A 22,408-nucleotide genomic window follows, 5' to 3' on the forward strand; every position below is an offset into this window, starting at 1 on the left:
AGACCCTGTTTGCCTGGGTATCAGCAGCAGAGGCTGCAGAAGATAGAATATTTCTGAACAGCAAGTGTACCTGTCTGATTCTTGCTTTGGAAGCTTCCTCTCAGGGGTGTACTCCACCCTGTGAGGTGTGGGGTGTCAGACTGCCCCTAGTGGGGGATGTCTCCCAGTTAGGCTACTCAGGGGTCTGGGACCCACTTGAGCAGGGACTCTGTCCCTTCTCAGATCTCAACCTCCATGTTGGGAGATCCACTGCTCTCTTCAAAGCTGTCAGACAGAGTCGTTTGCGTCTGCAGAGGCTTCTGCTGTGTTTGTTATTGTTTACTGTGCCCTGTCCCCAGAGGTGGAGTCTACAGAGACAGGCAGGTTTCCTTGAGCTGCTGTGAGCTCCACCCAGTTCGAGCTTCCCAGCAGCTTTGTTTACCTACTTAAGCCTCAGCAATGGCGGGCGCCCCTCCCCCAGCCTGGCTTCTGCCTTGCTGGTAGATCACAGACTGCTGTGCTAGCAATGAGGGAGGCTCCGTGGGCGTGTGACCCTCCCAGTCAGGTGTGGGATATGATCTCCTGGTGTGCCTGTTTGCTTAAAGCACAGTATTGGGGTGGGAGTTACCCGATTTTCCAGGTGTTGTGTGTCTCAGTTCCCCTGGCTAGGAAAAGGGATTCCCTTCCCCCTTGCGCTTCCCAGGTGAGGCGATGCCTCGCCCTGCTTCAGCTCTCGCTGGTCGGGCTGCAGCAGCTGACCAGCACCGATCGTCAGGAACTCCCCAGTGAGATGAACCCAGTACCTCAGTTGAAAATGCAGAAATCACCGGTCTTCTGTGTGGCTCGCGCTGGGAGTTGGAGACTGGAGCTGTTTCTATTCGGCCGTCTTGCTCCGCCCTCCTAAAATTTATTTTTTATTATTATTGTACTTTAAGTTCTAGGGTACATGTGCATAACGTGCAGGTTTGTTACATATGTATACTTGTGCCATGTTGCTGTGCTGCACCCATGAACTCGTCAGCACCCATCAACTCGTCATTTACATCAGGTATAACTCCCAATGCAATTCCTCCCCCCTCCCCCCTCCCCCCTCCCCATGATAGGCCCCGGTGTGTGATGTTCCCCTTCCGGAGTCCAAGTTATCTCATTGTTCAGTTCCCACCTATGAGTGAGAACATGCGGTGTTTGGTTTTCTGTTCTTATGATAGTTTGCTAAGAATGATGGTTTCCAGAGTAAATTTTTATAAAATATTAAATGAACACTCATGTTGCTCATGTTATTGTCACTGATGTCAAATGAAGGAGTATTGTCAGGATCCCAGAAGCTGCCCTCTGGCTGTCCTAGTGATAAATCTCTCCCTTCCCTCCAAAGTAACAACTATCTCAGGTTTTAGGCCCTTTGGTTTCTTACTTTGCTAAATAGTTTTACCACTTTTATGACTCTCTAACACCATAGTTTAGTTTTGGTATTTCTGAGTTTTATATATTTGTAATTACATAATGTTTCTGGTGAGGGTTTGACTTCTTTTCTGTGACAGTTTCTGAGATCTATCCCGGCTTCAATTAGTAGTTGTTTTCATTGTTGAGTAGTCTTCATTGTAGGACTCTACTATAATGTTTATCCATTCTTCCATTGATAGGCATTTGGTTAGTTTTCCATTCCAGATTATTATAAATAATGATGCTATAAACATTCCTGTACCTTTCTCTTGGTACCCATGTGTACATCTAGGCCTGGATTTTCTTGTGGGAAAGTTTCTAATTATAGATAGAATTTTGTGAATAGTTACAGATCTACTTTTTATTCCTTTGTACATTTTGGTAATCTGTAAATTTTTTTTTCTAGAAACTTATCGATTTCACCTAAATTTTCATTTTTAGCTCGCATATTATTTTTTAAAATGAGCTGATTATTTGTTTAATCTCTGAAGAATCTATAGCAGTGCCCCTATTTCATTTCTGACATTGATTTCTGACATTGTGCTTTTTCTGTATATTTTGATCAGTCTTGCCCACTAATTAATTTTACATCTTCTCATAAGACTAGCTGTGTTGGTCTATTGTATAAGTCCTTTTTTCTTTACTACTTATTTAATTGAAGTCTTTTAAAAACTTATATATTTCCTCTTTGTGGTTAATTTTGCTGTTTCTTCTCTAATTCCTTGACAAGGATTCTTAATCATTCAGTTTTAGCATTTCTTATTTTCCAGTATAGTTATTCAAAATTAAAAGTTTAAGCATGGTGTTAGCTATTTCTCACAGTACTTTCATTATTATCCTGTTCAAAATATTTACTCTGCCTTATTGAGGTTTCTATTTTAACTCCTGTTATTTGGAAGTGTCTCTCTTAGTTTCCAATTACCTGAGTTCTCAAATTATGTGTTACTGATGTATAGTTTTGTTATAATATTGACAAAGAATATCCTATGTATGATTTAGTCATTTTAATTTTTTTGAGACTTGTTTATGGCCCTGCTTATGATCAATATTTCTAAATGTTCTCTGTTGCATTAAAAGAATGTGCATTCTGTAGTTGTGGGGTGAGTTTTTCTCTATATATCCATTAGACAGAGTTTACTAATCTTATTGAAATCCTTTATATCCTTACTAGTTTTTGTCTGCTTGTTCCATTGATTATTGAGAAAAATATATTATTTCACATTTTCTACGGGAATTTATTTTTCCTTAATGTTTTGTCAATTTAATTTATATATTTTGATAGCACACTGTATCTTCCTGATAAGTTGATCCTTTTATCATTAATAAGAATCTGTCTTAATTTATAATAATAGTATTCATCTTCAAAATTGATGTTAATATAGCTATACCAAATTTCATTTTGTTGCTATTTGCATGTTATCTTTTCCCACTATTTTCAACCTTTATGTAGCCTTAGTTTTAGGTATTTTTATAGCAGCATATAATTGAATTTTTACTTTGCAGGTCTGAAAAATATCTTTATTCTGTTCTCACTTTTTCTGTTTTCTCCATTGTCAGTTTTGTTCCTTGTTTTTATTTCATTTTGAGCTTTTTATTTTCCTTGTTAGAGATTTTCTTCAAATATATGATAATACCTGAAGTCTATCCATATTTAAGGCTGAACAATAAAAAGATGACTGGAAAGTCTCTGTGCATGGATAGGCTTATTCATGGATAAGAATTAGGCAGAGGGAGGCTGTGTTTATTAGGAATTTGGCCATTTCACTGGGAGACCCTCGATTGTTAATAATACTTTTTTAAGTGGGAGGGGCTGCTCAGAATTTTTTTTTTTTTTTTTTTTTTTTTAGATGAAACTTCTGTTTTTAACCTAGACAACATTGTGGATAATGGAACACACACACACACACACACAAACACACACACACACACACACACACACACACACACACACCCCTTGTATTTTAAAGCTCCTTCTCATTAAGGTGTTTCATTCCAGGCTTGAATTTCTTCATGTAGCAAATATCCCATCTAAGTTAGGTGAGGTGAAAGTCATTTCCAGGTTTCATTGCATCAGGGAAGATACACGGTGGCCTAACAACCCATTGTGAAAGATTTTTACTGATCCTCCATTGGAGGATCATTTTTCACTTTCATTCCTCTTCTCTCTTGCTTTCAGAAATCCTGAGCTGCTCATCCCTGAGTATTATTGGGATCCAGAGGCAGAGTTTAACTTCCTTCATATTATGTGCTCCAGAAAAAGTCAATACAAAAAAGAAAGCTGAAACTATGACCATCCCCATTCCTCAATCTGCTTTCTAAAATTGCATTAAAAATTTCTCATGTTCTGTCATTTCTTCTCCTACTCTGCATTTTAAAAAAATTCCTACATTGTCATTGCAGTAGATTTTGGAAGAGGGAAACATAATTACTCACTGCACCAAGTTTACGTGTAATCTTACTTCTAGGGTGCTGTTTACATGTGGCACCAAAAGGGCTAAAAAATAACATCTAAGAGACAGTTGAAGCAGGGATATCTAGTTCAAAGACACTGGGCAAGTGTTGAAAAAGAAAGGATTATTGTGAATGAAGCACGGCATATTTTACTTGTGGTCCCAACTACTCACACCTGAATCAGATGGTAAGAGCAAGTACAAGAGAAAGTAAAAGTGAAAAGTGATTTTTCCATAATCTCTGTGGGAATTTGAGACTGCAGGGCATCAATGTCCCTTTTGCTGTTGGCTTGTGGTAGCACAGGCATGGTACAATGATGTAGGTGTATTGGTTGACTGATTACAGACATTATAAGGGAGCCTTCTGTTGTAATAAGAGAATTTGCAAAGATGTCTGCATTGTCCTTGGCACAGACATGAGTACCTTGGTCTTGGTGCACACGTTGACAACATAAGTGGCAGTAGCAGGCTCTTTGGTGGACATCAGTTGAAGAGAGGATATCTCTGGAACCATTTTTGGCCTTGGAATTAACTAGCCTTCATGACAGTGAGTGGAACAAGAGGAGAATAGCACTGTAATAGCTAACAGTACTGGTTCCAACAGCACAAAGGAAACTCTCAGAAAACTTACTGAGTTATTTGGAGGAACTTGATGGGTCTGAAATGTTCACAAGATGGGTGGAATTGTGGCTTATCTTCTCCTCTCCTCTCCTCTCCTTTTTCTTTCCTTTCCTTTTTCTTTCTTTTTTATTTTTTGACCATGGTCTGATAGCTGGGGTGGTGAAGCTTTTGAAACACACATTGCAAAAGCAGAGCATGAAATTCTTGGTGGTTAAGTTAAGAGAAACTATATAATTAGTAAATTTATGAAACAAATTTATGGGGCAATGAGAACTAGTTAACTTCCAATTTGAAGGGCATTTGATGATAATGAGGCTTTGTGAGGCTAAAGAGATATCCCTTGGACTTTAGAGTTCTTCGTGGAAGGTTCAAGTTCAGGGATGGCCAAGCACAGATCGGAAAAGTACTTCAAAATCCTTTATCCGATACGCCACTTCTATATTACTGGCAAACTCAATTCCAGGGCGCCTCTCCCAGACTCCTGTGTTGCTCTTTCCAGCTCTATTCTACACTACTAAATGATGTCTGCTTAATATTATCTTCTTGTTACCTTTTTCTGACACTTTGTAAGAGACCTATAAAATATCTTTGGTCTGTCAGAAATGCAACCTCCACTCTCTCCGGGTTACACATTATGTGCCTTTATTTTATCTTTTGTCAACACTTTTTATTTCAAAATCAGGCTCCCTTTATATTAGCTAGTTAAGTGATGTCATATCTAGCTTTTCATCTATTCAGTGCACAGATATTCCCTCACATATTGTGACTCAGTTGATAAACTCTCCATTTGTCCCACATCTCTCAAAATGGAGACACATTGGTCTTTGGGTTTTTTGTTTGTTTGTTTGTTTTTTGAGACAGGTTATCACTCTGTTGCCCAGGCTTGAGTGCAGTGGTGCAATCAAGGCTTGCTCACTGTAGCCTTGACCTCCTGGGCTCAAGCAGTCCCCCTACCTCATCCTCTAAGTAGCTTGAACTACAGGTATGCGCCACCAAGCCTGCCTAATTTTTTGGTTTTGTAGAGATGTGGTGCGCTATGTTGCCCAGGCTTAACAGATTGGTCTTAACAGGAACATATATCGCATTTTTTAACTGGAGAGAGAGGGGAGTGCTATTCAAAACTTTAGGACACCTATGAAATTTGTATGCATAAACAGTACATTAGATTTAAACATAAGTTTTCCCCATTGCCTAGAGCAGTGCCATAAAGAGTGGACACATGATTTATCTTTGTTCTAATTAGGAATAATTTGAGTACCAACCTCGGTCTACCAACTACACTGATGGCTTTTTTCTTATAGCCAATTTAGTGTCATTTATTTCTAAAAGGTTAGAAGAATTGTTGCATAGTTAAATTGAACCGAATACTCAGAACCACAATTTTAGACTCTACCATCTTTCCTGGGTGAATAGTTACAATGCTTTTCACTGTAACGAATATAATCTCTGTGAAGTTAGCTCAAGAACAAAGATAGGGTAGGGAACAGTGATTCTTTAGGAAGCAACATGGATGTCCCACAGAATCCAACGTGCTGGTATGCTTGTCCCAGGAAGGCATTGGAATTAGACTGCCACAGCACCCATGTTTTTTCCTGTCTTCTCTCCTTCTTTGCATATGTCAGTTGGCTTTCTTCCTCTGCCTGCCCTCTCACTCTCTGCCACTCTCTCTCTCTCTTTCCTTCCCTTGCTTTGTCCCCAGATTACAGGGGATAAAAACTGTAGTCTCCATATTCACTGGATTGTTTTCTCGTGTAGCCTCCAGGAAAGATATTTCCTTCTTTCTCTTTTTGTATTGGTTCTAAATTACCAGAAAAGGAAACAATAGCAGAGTTGGGCATCATTATACATGGCTCCATAAGCTTTCCCCAATGGCAGGAAGAAATTACTAGAAAAGAGGCACTGAGTGATAATCCAAGATGGGACCGCTAGCTCTGGGGTGCTATTTTCTTTCCCTTGAAAATGTATGAGTTTACATGTATCAGGGTCATGGTCTAGCATGTAGTGAGACATCAGTAATTAATTGTTTAATGAATAAATGAATATAAATTAAGATAGATACTTATCCAATATAAATTTACATGCTGCAATAAGGTTCCTGGGTAAAAAGACAGTTCCCTTCTCTCTTCCCCATATCACTGGAGCCTAAAATTTTTTCAACAGGAATATGGAGTAAATCATTGGGAAATAGTGTTGAGTAGCTACAGGGAAGAGAAAAAGAGGTGGTTGAATTCATATCTAGAGGAAGATGGACAAAAAGAAGAAAGAGAAGAAGGAGGAGGAGGGGAGAGAGGAGAAAGAAAAGAAACTGTCACAATTGCTTTGAATTTGAAAATTTTGTAGGAAATAAAAGAGCAGTCTCATTTTTCAGGTTTCTTCATTTTATTATATACCGTGGACAAATTGTAGTTCCTGGCAAATGTTAATTATTGTATTTATGTCCTGTTGTTTTTATTCCACTATTTTGATAATTTACAACCATGAACACTTGTCTCCACTGATACATACCCATTAAAATTGAAGTTGTTTTTGTTCTACTTTGAACAACATCAAAATTTTTGCAAAATTTGTAAGTTATTTTATGCCCTTCCAAGTAGTTCAGATAGAAGCATCATTATATAGGGTAAATTAATGAATACCATTCTGGCTTAACTTACAGTTCCCTTTTACAATAATAAAAATTTGTGACAATGCATTGTATACATTTTACTTGAATAGTTCTAAACAGTAAATTTTATTTAACATTAAAATGTGACTAAATTAATTATGAAATTACTTTCAGGTAATTTGTGACTTTCTGGATTCCTTTGGGGATTTATTGGGGTTCTCTTAGCAACAAGCTCAGAATTTTAAAGCTTGGTTATCTGTATTATTTTTCTAATAACTTTAGTGAAGATACATGAAGTGTCTTTGTTGTATTTGTTTAATTCATTAGAGGTAGAAGACAGAACTATTCAGAGCATCACATTAGATTGCATATTCCTGGAGCGTTTGGGAAGTTGATAAAAGAAAAAAAACTATGAAAGAAACTTGGGGTATAACCACAAACAATCTGTAACTTTAAAATTAGTTTTGAGGCTATATTGTTTTTTAACCTTGTAGACCTCTATTTTTGACTTTAAAGGACACACAACAAATGTAATTTTATAGTATCCATTTGAAGGGCAGTAGAATACATTTTCTTTCCTTTTTTTCACATGGATAAAATAAATGTGTTTTACTATGTAGCTCTGGTATTGTTTGTGCCAGGAAATTGGTGCACTAAATCATGTATTGATAAGTTATCCCATTTAAAAAATGCTTTAACATGATTAAGTAGATTTTCAACATTTTACTTTTTAAATTATTCAACTAACGTTCAGAGTAAGTAAATTTACAACATGTGTTGCAGCAAGTCAAAGATATGTTCTTTATTTTGATTTATTTATATTATGGCCTCTAGCTTTTTATTCCAGAAGAGGTAATAAAAATGATACAATAACACTGTATTCTAACTTTGTTAGAGTGTCATAATTACATGGCACACAATTTGTCTTTGATGTTTGCTTTTATTTTATCTTGTATTGCAAATCCTTGTTTTTACTTTTTATGCTTTTATACACATCCTACTTTGGCCCTGATGTCCAATGATTTAAGTAATTGACTACTTAATTCATTTACTTATTTATTGCATTCCTAAAACATACTATACTCTGGGCCAAGAATTTCATTTGCCAAAAAAAAAAAAAAAAAAAAAAAGAAAATACATGTTTTTTACCCTTGATGAAGTAAATCTTATGGGAGAGAGGGGCAGTGTAAGCAAATCATTAAAATACTCTGGGAAAAGTATTTAACATAGAGGTATATTCAAAGTATTATGACAAGATTTGGGAAGTGGTAACTTTCAAAAGTAATGGCAGTAGATTTCTAAGTGGACAGACTGAGTTAGTAATCTCAAGCCAGAAGACAGGGAATGGCACGTGACAAAAAGAGCATTCTGGGCAGCCATGATAAGTGTATTATGAAATGGTGGTATATTGGTGAGATCGATTTCCTAGTAGGAGGAGGGCCTGAAAGAAGGAGATTCTGAAATGTAAGGAGATGAGTCTAAAAATAAAGATGCCTTGCAGAGTGAAGGTTTTTCTTATCCATGTTGTCTTAGTCCATTTTCACGCTGCTGATAAAGACATATCCAATACTGGGAAGAAACAGAGGTTTAATGGACTTACAGTTCCACATGGCTCAGGAGGCATCACAATCATGGCGGAAAGCAAGGAGGAGCAAGTCATATCTTACATGGATGGCGGCCAGCAAAGAGAGAGTTTGTGCAGGGGAACTCCTCTATTTAAAACCATCAGATCTCATGAGACCCACTTACCATTGCAAGGACAGCATAAGAAAGACCCGCCCCCCTATATTCAACTGCCTACCACTGGGTCCCTCCCATGACGTGGTAATTGTGGAAGTTACAATCCAAGATGAGATTTGGGTAGGGAAACAGCCAAACCATATCATATGCTTTACCCTGTGACATTGGGGACCACAATATTATTTTGAAAAATGGAAGCCAGTAGGCCAGAGGTTTACCTTTTTTTCATGCATATTATGAAATAGTTGTACTAGAAGCTTTACATACTTTATATCATGTGTTCCCTAATAAACCCCTGTGAAGGAAAGGTATTTTTATTCCTAGTATATAGATAAGGAAATGAATGATTATCAAAGTTGATCATTTGTCCCAAGTCATGGGGGTATGGGATGGGTTGCAAGCTTAATATTTTCTGGTTCTAGGACTTCTGCTTCTCCAGTATGCCCTATTTCTTCCCTAGAAATCCCCATAGTGTCAGTAAAGAATTTACTGTAGGTGGAAATAGTTACAAAAGAATAGGAAATTATTACTTTTGTTTCAGATTAGAGATGATTATGTATAGAATTTAGACATTGATAGTGGTGATGACAGAAAAACAGCATAGATTTGAGAGCCTTTCAGAAGTAACATTAGTGATTAATCACTAATGCTGAGAGTAAAGGAAAGGGAGAAATTGATGTAGTACTAATGTTTCTGTATATAGCACAAATGAATTTCACTGAATGGGCTGAAGTAAGGCAAGGAATGGAAGGAAGAATTGATGTATGCTGGATGTATTCACAGTGACGGTAGGTTGGTTAATGAATACTCTTTGTCTCCAGTCTTCTTAGATATGTCTTCCTTATAGAACTTAGAGGGAATTAATGGCTAAAGTTAGGAAATTTCAGTTGGAATGTTATCAGTGAGCTTTGTTAGGTTCAGATGCAATTTTAATCATTACAGGCTACAGCTAACAATTGTCTGCAGCTTTTTTATGACATTCCAGGGGATCTTGCCCCATAGCTTCAAACCGTAGGTCTAGCCTGGAAGGTCCTTATACATGTATTGAGCTCCATCAAAATATTTTAAATCAAGAACTAGAACCAAATATACTAAAATGTGGTTATTTGGATAATAGTCAAGTAAGTGACTAGAGTCATTCATCTAGTTAATCATTTCATTACGAACAAAATGATTGAGAAAAGGTTAATTTTAAAAATCTAGGTTAGTTCCTGGCATTTTGTAGTAACAAATTTTCACTTTAATGCCTTAAGAATACTTAGAGCTTTTGCTTTAGTTTTAGTGTGTTTAATGCAGGCCTGTACTCATGCAAGTCAACTCCTTGCCCATAATTTACTTGTGTGTGAAGCCCCCAATCTTATTTATGTTGCTCGAACATGGCTGAGAGAGACAGCTGTGACATTATGAATCCAGCTGGCCACAGATGAGTTTTCAGTGAAGCATGGATCCATATTGGTTTGGTGATCTGTGTGTACTGCCTCCTGTTAAAATTCAGACTCAACCACTAAATCACCTGGCATTGACTGCAACCACTTATGTATGACTAATAGACTGAAGTGAACTGGAACTTTTGTTGCTAGTGATCAAGACCCTTACTGTAATATAAACTATACTATAGTTTTATTGACTATTTAGCTCATGTTAGAATCTGTTTAGTTTAGTCACTTTGCAACAGGTTTTAATAGCCTTGGTTATCTCATGTTGTCAGGATGTTATGATAACTAACCTTTTCCAGATCTTGTATATTGAAATCTCCACATGTTTGTTATGGATTTGATGGTTAAGGTTTAAATCTCAAGGAAAAAATAATTGAAGTTAGAGGCTGAGAAAAAATTTATTTATGATCTTAAAAGCCTGTATCAATGATCAATAGTTACTTAGAAGGCTGGTAGAACTGCAAGACTTTCTAGATAGTGCAAAAAAACAAAGCATAAAAGAAAACAAAGGATGTGTGAGTTGTTAAAATAATCAGCTAAAGCACCAAACAAAATAACTTCAATTGTGCCTCTTAGCAAATAAAATATAATTCTGAATTACTTGCTCAAATCATTAGGTATATGAAACCCCACAATTTCACTTTTTTAGAGTCCAATGTGATATTCAAACTGGCTAAAATTGCTGATATAAATATATGTCTGTCTTGTTCTTTACAATCCAACCAGGAAATCTTGTTAAATGTTAATGGATATGCAAATGAATGAAACAGTAACTGAAAATTTTTATGACAGGTCTGCATATTTGTAACTTTTCTTCATATTTATCCAAAGCATCAAAAATAAGAATAATTACTGAATAATGACTTTATATATTATTATTAGAGGTAGAAGACAGAACTATTCAGAGCATCACATTAGATTGTGATTTTATATATTATTTATATATTTATATAGTCTTTATATATTGTTCTTCATTTTTAAGTATATTAGTTATTTCATAAACTATCAGTACTGTCTCATCTGCATTGTTATAGCATCTAGCACTTATCATATGTCCACAGCCACACGCAAGGATTCTTTATTTTGTGCTGATATATTATTCTGGGTGAATACAGGTCCGTTATCTTGCAGTCAATCAAGAAGCTATAAATGTAGTTGGAGAGATTAAGTGAACACACAAAACAATTTTTGGAAGTTTTTAATATTTTCCTCCGTGGAAAAGTTTTTCATGATTCAATCTCATTTTATTGCTGTTTCTAGGATTTAATGTATGGAGATCTACCCATGCCATATATAAATAAATATGAACAACTTTATTAAATCATAATTTAAACAAATATTTATTAATTCTCCACTGGAGAATCAACAGTGGATAGGATTGCCAAAATAGCTTCCTGTCCTTCTGGACAGTTTTTTCTCTTGGTTTTCAGTGATATGAGCTTGTTTCTTGACATCCTAGTAATTTTGGAATGATGGACAGATGTTATGTATAAAAGTGTGTAGAGGATAAAATAAAATTTTATTTTTCCACAAAAGGTTTACTTTTTCCTTTGTTAGGTGGAAAGAGTAGAAGCCGATCACCACAATCCAGTCATAAAATGGACTGGGTAAAGGCTGGTTTACACTTTCATCAAGGATTCATCCGTCTCTGGTTTTCTATAGCCCTCCAGAGGGCTGTATTCTCTTGGACCACATTCTCTGGCTGGTTCTGAACTCTATAATAGAGTCCTCAGCATAAGGAAGTTGCCAAAGCTCCCTAATGCTTTTTAGAGATTTTACTTAGTCTTTTAGTCTCCTTCCTACTTCCTTTTGAACTGCCTACAAGTTCAGAAAGGTTTGTCAAGTGTCTTGAAAGGCAACCAGCTGTGTGTCATGCTTTCTTTTGGGCTTCTCCTTCCTCACTAGGATCTTGGCTTCTTAAGTTTCCAACGTTGTCTCTTCAGCTCACTGCGACTACCCATTGCAAAGGGCAAAACCCAGGTTCTCATCCTCTTTCCTTGCATGCAGAGTCAGCAAGCATGCCCAGAGAAAATACAGCTAATGTCTCCACAGTTCTAATTTTCCACAATTCTCTCTAATCTGGTATCTTGATTTTTCTAGTTTTCCTTGCCTCATCAATTTTAATTTTTTGATTATTTAAACAGTGTGAACACTTTTGATTAACATATATTCAGATTGTATACACATGTATAGTAGCACCACTTCATTAAAACTCCTTTTGTCAGTAACCTCCATGATACCAAATTTGTGACATTTTTTTGCATTTTAAAAAAACTTTTAAGTTCAGGAGTACATGTGCAGTTTTTCTATATAGATAAACTCATGTCATGGGGGTTTGTTGTACAGATTGTTTCATCACTCAAGTATTAAGCGTAGTACCCATTAGTTATTTTTCCCAGTCCTCTCCCTCCTCCCACCTTTTTCCCTCTGAAAAGCCCCAGAGTGTGGTGGAGTTTTTTTTTTCTTTCTTTCTTTCTTTCAGTTCTTGGCTGGATGGTTGATCTGTTGCGAGTGTATCCAGCCACCTGTCTCTATTTTTAGATACTAAAATAAAAGAATGATACCTTCTCTTATACACATCTATGCAATTACAGGGAATATACCCTAAAATTTCCACAGTACCCCCAAGATATTCTAGAACTAATTGGAAAAGTGGACAGGTGGGGCATTGAACAAGTTCTTCAAATTAGGTATCATTGAAAGAACTGGGCAATTACCAGAGCTAATCCTTTATAGTAACGTTGAGTTCACTGACCAAGAGCTGTTCAGTGATTGTGGTACTGAAGGGTGCTATGCTACACCAAGTTGTCCAAGTGAATAACTTGGGGGCTTTCAAGTGGATGCTACTTTGATTAGTGAATTCAACATGAATTGAAACTCAAGATTTGAATGTTGCTCTGGAGAGCTAAAGGTTCTGCATACTATTCTTGACTGCTTATTATGATTTATCTTAAAGGGAAGTAAGTCTTAATTTTTATCATCTACTAAGCTACTTGTGGACAGAGTAGAAATTCGTTGTGTTTTATATCTTCACTAACACTTATAAGAAGAAGGTGTTGCTTAGTGGTTAAATTTCTGGGTTTGTGAGTCAGTCAAATTTAGATTTAAATCCTGTCCATTTACCAGATGCTTGACCTTAAGCAAGTTGCAAAATCTCTGTAAATCTCAATTTCGTATTGTGAATTGGTAATAATAATACATTTCATTGTACCAGTGTGAGAGTTGATGTATACACTGTATTTAAAGTGGTAATAACTATCTTTGGCACCTTATAAGCATGCAATTTATGGTAGCTATAAATTTTGGGCTACTATGAAAATCCATGGAATTGGCGATCCAGAATTTTGGGTTTAGTCCTTAAAATAGACTCTCCAAGGTAGGTGAATGAAGTTTGTTGAAAAAGAGTTATGTTAAGAATTTTTAAGTTTGCTTTTGTTGTTAAATAAAACTAGTTAAATATCTATTTATTTCATGGATAACAGAACCATCTGAAATAACTCCAGAAAAGAAAAAACTAGAGATAGTTTACCTCTCAGTGACTTCAAAAACATATCTCTTCATAATTTCAGTAGATAAATAATGAACAATCATTATCTATTGGATGTATTTTAAAAATAAGAAGAATTAAGTTTTACCAATACTCTAAATTATACAGATATTATTTTGTATAAGAAAAGGAGCAAAATTTAAGATAAAAATAGTTAAGTGAAAAAAAACTTAAGAGTAAAATAAAAACTAAAAGGGGGAGAGAGAAATTTGTCACCTAGCTACCATTCGTTAGTTATATTACATGAATAGGGCAAGTTATGTGATCTGAGTCCCAGTTTTTTCAGAGAAACTGCAAAATCAGAAAAATAATAATTAGTGTTTTCTTGAATATTAAATGAAAAAGTAGTAATGAAAATGCCTGATGAAGAGTAAGCATAGTCTTAATACTAATATTTAATGATCAGTGGAAATAGGAATTAGCTATACAAAAAACAAATAGTATAATTATATTTTCTTATTTATATTTCAGTAATAATTTAAATCACACATATTTGGATCAAATTTCATACTGCTTTATTATGCATGAGAATTTTTCTTAAATCTTGATATTATTATAAACATTATTCAGGTATGATGTTATATCTAAAGCCTAATCCCAGCATTTTTCCAATTGTTCTGATTTGATGGAACTGAAGGAAAGTTAGCTCTTCTCTCCTCTTTCAAGTTACTCCAATTTAGGAAGTGTTTCTGCTCCACTCATACTTGAGAGAGCATGCACAAATACCTTTGCTGAGTATTTCTGTTTGATTTTTCAAAAGCTGTCATTAGTCTTACAGCTCAAATATGAAATGCACATGGTAATTGGTAGAGCCACATTCAGTCTTCAAGTGTAGCTGAAAGTGACCCAGACACCCCGAGAGCTCTTCTTAGACTTCTAGATTTGTAAGCCTATGTGATGGGACAAGAGCAAGACAGCTTGTTGAGAGTGGGGAAAGTCCCTTTGCCTGTTGCTGAACCAGAAAGCCTTAACTGTATGACTCTCTGAGTCCGGACAATGTCTTGTGTGTTTGTTTCCACAGAGCATATATCATTACAGACTATATGGGCATCCGAAATGAAAGTTTCATGAAATTAGCTGCAGTAGGGACCTGGATGGGGGACTTTGTCACAGCTTGGATGGTAAGAAAATTTTAACTTCACCCATTTCAAACATCAAACGGAAGACATGTTGACAATGTTGGACAGACACTGCTTTTGATGGTGTAGAGTAAAATAATTACCTCTCTTTGAGTGAAACAAATTTATGAGTAAAGATAATTCCAGAGATTATATCCAATATCTGTGGACCTCAGAGAAAAATCAATGCAATTAGAATATAAGTAATGGCACTCCACCAGAATCTGTCTGTCTGTCTGTCTATCTATCTCTCTCTCTCTCTCTAAACACACATGTATGTTTGAGCATATAAACATATACAGTCATAACATTAATAGAAATTCTCCCTGTGAAATTATAAATAATTTTGTTTGTCTAAATAATTTTGGCTTTTTTAAAAGGCATGTACAATTTTCAGGTAAGGAATGTAGTCTGTGGCCTGTCTCAGAAGAGCATATGAAATATTTTTTTAACAATTTAAGAAATAGTTTTCTACATTTATTTTCCTCATTGAAGCTACTAATATAATGGTAACTGAGTTCTGAGTTCTCTTTTAATCTCTTTTGTATTTTCTTACTCCTCGTTACTAAAAGCCTGGAACAAACAGACAAACATGTCTTCTGCTGAGCTCATCTGTGAAGAAAGTATCTTCTGTTTTTAATTATTGGGTTAAAATTTAAAGATAGCATGTTGTTAGAAGGCTCTGGGTTCTATAAATTTATGAGAGACTCACAAAATGCAAAGAGTGTAACTCCCATAAAAATGGAGCACTTCATTAACATCATTCATAAATGCAGTTGATTCTAATTACCTTTGTCAGTCTATTCACTTGAAAATGAGGAGATATACCAGACGGCAGATAATGCTTGACCGAAACAAGTCTTGCTGTGGACATGTCCCTGCAGATATGTCCCAGATATTGTAGGTAGGAACAAAAGAGTTTCTGCCATTTCTATTGATTGCTTCTTACCTGGAACAGGTGCTTTCTGGGATCAGGAAGCAGTTGTAGCTTAACTGCTCCTACTGAGAACATCCAGGAAGAGTATCAAGTAACCACGAAAGGGCTTGTACGGCCTGTTTTTGAGCCTCCACCTACCTCTGTTGATTTTTAGAATGTTAACAGATTACTAGATGGATCCTATTCCATTAACTTTAAAATGTGAACTTGAAAAATGATTTGTCATCTCTAGAAATAGCAATTAGAGTAAGCTAGACATTGAGACCAGGCTGCCTCATGTGAAGAATGTCTTTTTTCCTGGCCGGGCGCGGTGGCTCACACCTGTAATCCCAGCACTTTGGGAGGCCAAGGCAGGCGGATCACGAGGTCAGGAGATCGAGACCATCCTGGCTAACACGGTGAAACCCCGTCTCTACTAAAAATACAAAAAATTAGCCGGGCGTGGTGGCGGGTGCCTGTAGTCCCAGCTACTCGGGAGACTGAGGCAGGAAAATGGTGTGAACTCGGGAGGCGGAGCTTGCAGTGAGCGGAGATCGCACCACCGCACTCCAGCCTGGGGGACAGAGTGAGACTCCGTCTCAAATAAAAATTTCTTTTTTTCCATTGGAAGAAGCTTTTTAAGAGCAGATACATAAACTTTGAAAAACGTGATTTCCTTGAAATTTGAGGGGATGTTTAAAAATTTTTTTCGACATTAATTGTGCATTGTGATTTCAACACCACTTTATGGCGAATCTGCTTAATAAGATGGAAAAGGTAACTAGATTAAGAGTCCAGGAATTTGAATTATCTGACCTGACCACCTATGGTTCGACCTTCCACAAGTAATAAACAGTTCTCTAAGGCTCAGTCTGCAGATTTATCAAATAGGGTTAACAGTTCCTTCCTGTGTTACATATTTTCTGTAAAGCTTAAATGTGTGGCCCTGTGATGTGACTTAAAATGCTAAAGTATGAGGTAGACAGAAGCACTTCATTGTGCACATTGCGGGGCCCTTCATCTCTTTAGCTTGGCTCAGTCCTTTGAGGTGATGGCAAGGGCAAGTCATTGATCCAAGATTCAGGATGCCTAGACTTCCTGAGCCCCATAAGTGGGAGCAGCCCACTTTATACCAGGCCTGGGGTCCAGAGTGTCTAGAGTTTCTTTCAATCGCCAATGCTTCAGTAGACTAAGATGATACGGTACATTGCTTCCTGACTGTTGTCTCAGAGTGAACCTGACAAAAGTTAGAGGAAAAACAATGAACCAGCAGGACCTAGAAGCTCACTCTGGAGTTTGCAGGCTCATGCCAGCCATTTATTACATAAATCATTTTCTTTTCTACTATGACAACATTGTTTGTTTATAACCCAATTCTATCCAATTCCTCCCCAGCCATTTCTTTCTATACCATAAACAGCTCTGCCTCTATTTATTGGTTCATTATTAATGTTTTTTAAATTAGCACTTTTTCTTTTTTTAACCTTAAGGAGGGGTCCAATTGCTACAGCAGCCTTAGGAGGAAAATGCATGGTAGAGTTTTGACCAAAGACCTTTAACCCTTCCTGGGTGGATTTCTACTCTGCACTTGCCTGCTCCTCTCATCTGGCTAAGGGGAGTACAAATAATTCCACAGTTCAGCCTGTGATATTTGTCTCCTTCCAAGATCTGGCTGACCTTCATAGTTTCTTCTAATTTTACTATTTTAATGCCTTATATTTCTAGTGGCTAAACTGATAACTTCACTGTTTTCTATATAAAAGATTACTGCTACATTACAAAACTGAGACTGGATTGAGAGTCAAGCAAACGGTATTCTAGGTTGAACCCCACAATGTGATCTTAAGTCATCTAACCACGTGGGGCCTTTCTGTAAACTGGAAGAGAATCCAAAGTCTCTTTATGCTATGTTATATGAAACATTGACCTTTCCCCATTAGACACAGGGATAGAAATAGCAAAGAAAATACCAAGCGCTCCTGATTTTAAAATACAGTCACACAAGGAGGATTCCCAAAGCACATCATTTCTATTCCCATTTCTATTCACTGACTGGGCAGTGAGTTTCTGTATAAATATTTATATGTCTACATATGAGTATATTGATAACATTTAAAAAATAATATTTTCCCTCATGAGAGAAGTTTAAGGTAGCCTTGACCTTTGTCTGTCTATAGAATTCTCATCATGAAATGAATATCAATGATGAGAGTGACTATCACGGAAAAGCAGCTATTTAAGTTAACAATCAAAGTGTGTCTTTTATATATTTCTGAAATGGAGGATTTTTCTTTTATGGAAAGAATTCAAAGCTTTTTCATAGTTTTAAAAGGCATATCAGTATTGATGTGATCCAAAGATAAGGATGGTGTCAACCAATATGAGAAGTGTCTTTGGCCCTCACATTACAGAGCTTCAAGCTCTATTGGGTCCAATTTCCTAGGCAGTTCTGACTTTTCCTGGCTCTGTGGTACTCCCCATGCAGAGGACAAGAGATGTATGTTAAGATTAAGGGTGCTAATTCTTTTGTCAAATAGGTTTTTAAAATAAGTTAATATGTAAGAAATACGTAAAGTGCTGAGTGATGTAATCTGCATTGAGCTGGGTCTTTGCTATGGGCAGGAGCAGAGAAAAGCTCTGTCATGAAGATGTAAATAAAACAACAGGGGGTGTCTCATGAGACACCGTTTCCAGGTATCCACCTATGTGCCCATGCACTGTGCCATTAAGTCAGAAGCTGGAGGAGAGTCGGCCAGTTCCATATCACATTGCCCCAGTTTTGCCATTGCTGCTTCAGCTTCTGATGAAGTCTAAAGTGGCAGGGGATTCCGAGGACATCATGATGGCACTTGCTTCTGCCCTTAATACCAGAGAGAAGAAGCACTTTATGCTGACCTATACCTAATAATCCCCTGTTCTAGCCCCTGGTACATCCTGTCCTAGTTGCTTCCATCTTACAGCAGTAAATGGTATGACTCACAATAGAATCAGGGAATCAGACTCTAGGTTTGAGGTTCTTATTGGGGTGAGGTGTACAGATAAGATAAAACTGAGCCATGACCTAAGAAGACAATTCTGGGCCTGGCGCAGTGGCTCACACCTGTAATTCCAGCACTTTGGAAGGCTGAGACAGGTGGATCACTTGAGGTCAGGAGTTCACCAGCCTGGCCAACATGATGAAACCCCGTTTCTACTAAAGATACAAAAATTGGTCAGGTGTGGTGGCACATGCCTGCAATCCCAGCTACTTAGGAGGCTGAGGCAGCAGAAAGGCTTGAATGTGGGAGGCGGAGGTTGCAGTGAGCGGAGACTGTGCAACTGCACTCCAGCCTGGGCAAGAGAGCAAGACTCTGTCTCAAGAAAAAAAAAAAAAAAAGAGAGACAATTCTGTTAGCCAACACTGAACATTGAAGTCATCATAAAGCATCCTTCATCCCGAAAACCATATACTGTGTATATCAACTCCTAATAGTCACAAGGCTTTGCTTGGCTTTAACATATTAGCGCTAGGATTATCTATTGGAATTTATATATCTGTGCCACTACTAGCAAAGGCTTTACCATGAATGTCGTAGACACATAAAATAGGAAAAAATAAATTTAGTTGTTTGCCAGTTGGCTTTCCTTTTATTTATTTATTAATTTTCTTATTTAATCAGCAGCACTTTTATTTCTTAGTGGCCATAAAACAATGGTGTATCTTATAACTTTTGACATCTTAAATTTGACACAAATATGGTATGTGAATTTGAAACAATACATTTCTCTCTAGTTACTGTTTTGATGGCATTCTACAATTTTTATGTGGTGTTTTCTTTTTTTTAAAATTATGCTTTATGTTCTAGGGTACATGTGCACAATGTGCAGGTTTGTTACATATGTATACATGTGGCATGTTGGTGTGCTGCACCCATTAACACGTCATTTACGTTAGGTATATCTCCTAATGCTATCCCTCCCCACTCCCCACACCCCACAACAGGCCCTGGTGTGTGATGTTCCCCTTCCTGTGTCCAAGTGCTCTCATTGTTCAGTTCCCACCTATGAGTGAGAACATGCGGTGTTTGGTTTTCTTTTCTTGTGATAGTTTGCTGAGAATGATGGTTTCCAGCTTCATCCATGTCCCTACAAAGGACATGAACTCATCCTTTTTTATCACTGCATAGTATTCCATGGTGTATATGTGCCACATATTCTTAATCCAGTCTGCCATTGATGGACATTTGGGTTGATTCCAAGTCTTTGCTATTGTGAATAGTGGCGCAATAAACATATGTGTGCATGTGTCTTTATAGCAGCATAATTTATAATCCTTTGGGTATATACCCAGTAATGGGATGGCTGGGTCAAAAGGTGTTTCTAGTTCTACATCCCTGGGGAATTGCTACACTGTCTTCCACAATGATTGAACTAGATTACAGTCCCACCAACAGTATAAAAGTGTTCCTATTTCTCCACATCTTCTCCAGCATCTGTTGTTTCCTGACTTTAATGATCACCATCCTAACTGGTGTGAGATGTTATCTCATTGTGGTTTTGATTTGCATTTCTCTGATGGCCAGTGATGATGAGCATTTTTTCATGTGTCTGTTGGCTGTATGAATGTCTTCTTTTGAGAAATGTCTGTTCATATCCTTTGCCCACTTTTGGATGGGGTTGTTTGTTTTTTTCTTGTAAATTTGTTTGAGTTCTTTGTAGGTTCTGGATATTAGCCCTTTGTCAGATGAGTAGATTGCAGAAATTTTCTCCCATTCTGTAGGTTGCCTGTTCACTCTGATGGTAGTTTCTTTTGCTGTGCAGAAGCTCTTTAGTTTAATTAGATTCCGTTTATCAATTTTGGCTTTTGTTGCCATTGCTTTTGGTGCTTTAGACATGACATCCTTGCCCATGCCTATGTCCTGAATGATATTGCCTTCTTCTTCTAGGGTTTTTATGGTATTAAGCCTGACATTTAAGTCTCTAATCCATCTTGAATTAATTTTTGCATAAGATGTAAGGAAGGGATCCAGTTTCAGCTTTCTACTATGGCTAGCCAGTTTTCCCAGCACCATTTATTAAATAGGGAATCCTTTCCCCATTTCTTGTTTTTGTCGAGTTTGTTCAAAGATCAGATGGTTGTAGATGTGTGATATTATTTCTGAGGGCTCTGTTCTGTTCCATTACACAAGCTTCAGTAACTGGCTTTACTTTTATTTAAGGCATTTATAGTGACCATCTGTTTATAAAATTATTTGTGGTTTTAACAGACTTTTTTTCCTCTTGAAACTTGGAATTTCATTAGAGCCAGACAAGCTTAACCATTAAAAATGCTTTTGGATTAATAAAACATAGCCTTTGTAGTTGGAATATAGTAAGAAATAAGTTGTAACTGTTGCTTAATTATTTCTCTCTATTGAGGATCTAGCAAGGATATGATTTTAGGAAAATAGGTGTTTTTTTAGAAATATATTTTACCCTTCTATTTTAACTGTGCCTATATTATGTATAAGTACTACAATATCTGTTTAAATATTTGAGTGACAAATTTTGCTTTCTTATTTTTCATACATTTTGTATTTTTTCAGAGATTTTATAATTAGTATTTATGCTGCTTTTATATTTACTTCAAAAGACTGTTTATAATAGTTAACACCGAACACAGAACCAGGCATAAAATAGGTGCTCAAGAAGTATTTATTTAAAGAATAAATAGATAGATCATAACAGCACATAAGCACAGTTTCATTTCTTTTTTTCTAGTTCAGTTTTGTGACTTATTATTGTAAAATGAGCATTCTAGAATCCTAGCAAGGTGGAAGGTGGTCAGCTATATTGTTCAGGGTATCATATATATTAACCCTGCTTTGCTCCTCTCCCTACCCTGCCTCAACCAGGCTATGCACTTTTTCATACTAAATTTGTTTCCAGAACCACAAGGACACATGCTTGTGAACACTCTTGAATGGAAGTGATGAATTGTCAGTGTTATTCTCCCAAAATGGTGATGTCATTCTTGAGTATAAGTGGCAAAGAGTATAAAGAAAAGATTGAGCTCTGCAGATCCTGCCAGTGCATTCTTTGAATGGTCATTACTGCTCTCAGTGGCACTGTGTTCCTCCCAGGTCTGGGATAGAAAGAAGCTATGTTGAGATATGTCTCTTGAGTCATGTGAACAAGGAGAGATTACTACATAAGACAGAAAATTGGTTAAATTTCAGTAGACCGGGAGAGTTAAAGAGTGTTATATACTTGAGAGCAATACCATTACATCAAGGGTTAATATTTATTTACAAATCTAGAACAGAATAGAGGGAGGAAATATTTCTGCAGTGTTTGAGCGTAACGTATTCCTTCTAGTTTAAATATAGATAATATGAAATAAAATTTATAATTATATAAACATACAACCTAAAATGTGGCAAATTTTAATTGTCATTTTATGCTTATTGCACACTTATTTAGGAAAGGAGTTTAACTGTTTGTGTTATTTTCATTTTATCAAGTTAAAAATAGTTTAGCTCAAAATTTTCTGGTTTATACATGTCACTATTTTGTGGACTATTTCGCAAACACTGAG

The 22,408-nt window shown here is 36.7% G+C and overlaps 1 protein-coding gene across 5 annotated transcripts in view; it reads left to right on the forward strand.

Annotated features, from left to right (window-relative positions):
- The window catches only part of TMEM117 (transmembrane protein 117), a 570,487-nt gene that overhangs the window by 282,840 nt on the left and 265,239 nt on the right, over positions 1-22,408 (forward strand). For 3 of the 5 annotated variants that reach the window (XM_074006659.1, XM_005570622.4, XM_065524061.1), the window contains one exon: positions 14,840-14,939. The exons of the other annotated variants lie outside the window; for them this stretch is intronic. In XM_074006659.1, coding sequence (XP_073862760.1) covers positions 14,862-14,939 — 78 coding nt within the window. In that variant the 5' untranslated portion in view covers positions 14,840-14,861. The remainder of the gene's footprint in view (positions 1-14,839; positions 14,940-22,408) is intronic. 5 annotated transcript variants of the gene reach the window in all.

Source organism: Macaca fascicularis, chromosome 11 (genome assembly GCF_037993035.2).
Source record: "Macaca fascicularis isolate 582-1 chromosome 11, T2T-MFA8v1.1".
NCBI lineage: Eukaryota > Metazoa > Chordata > Mammalia > Primates > Cercopithecidae > Macaca > Macaca fascicularis.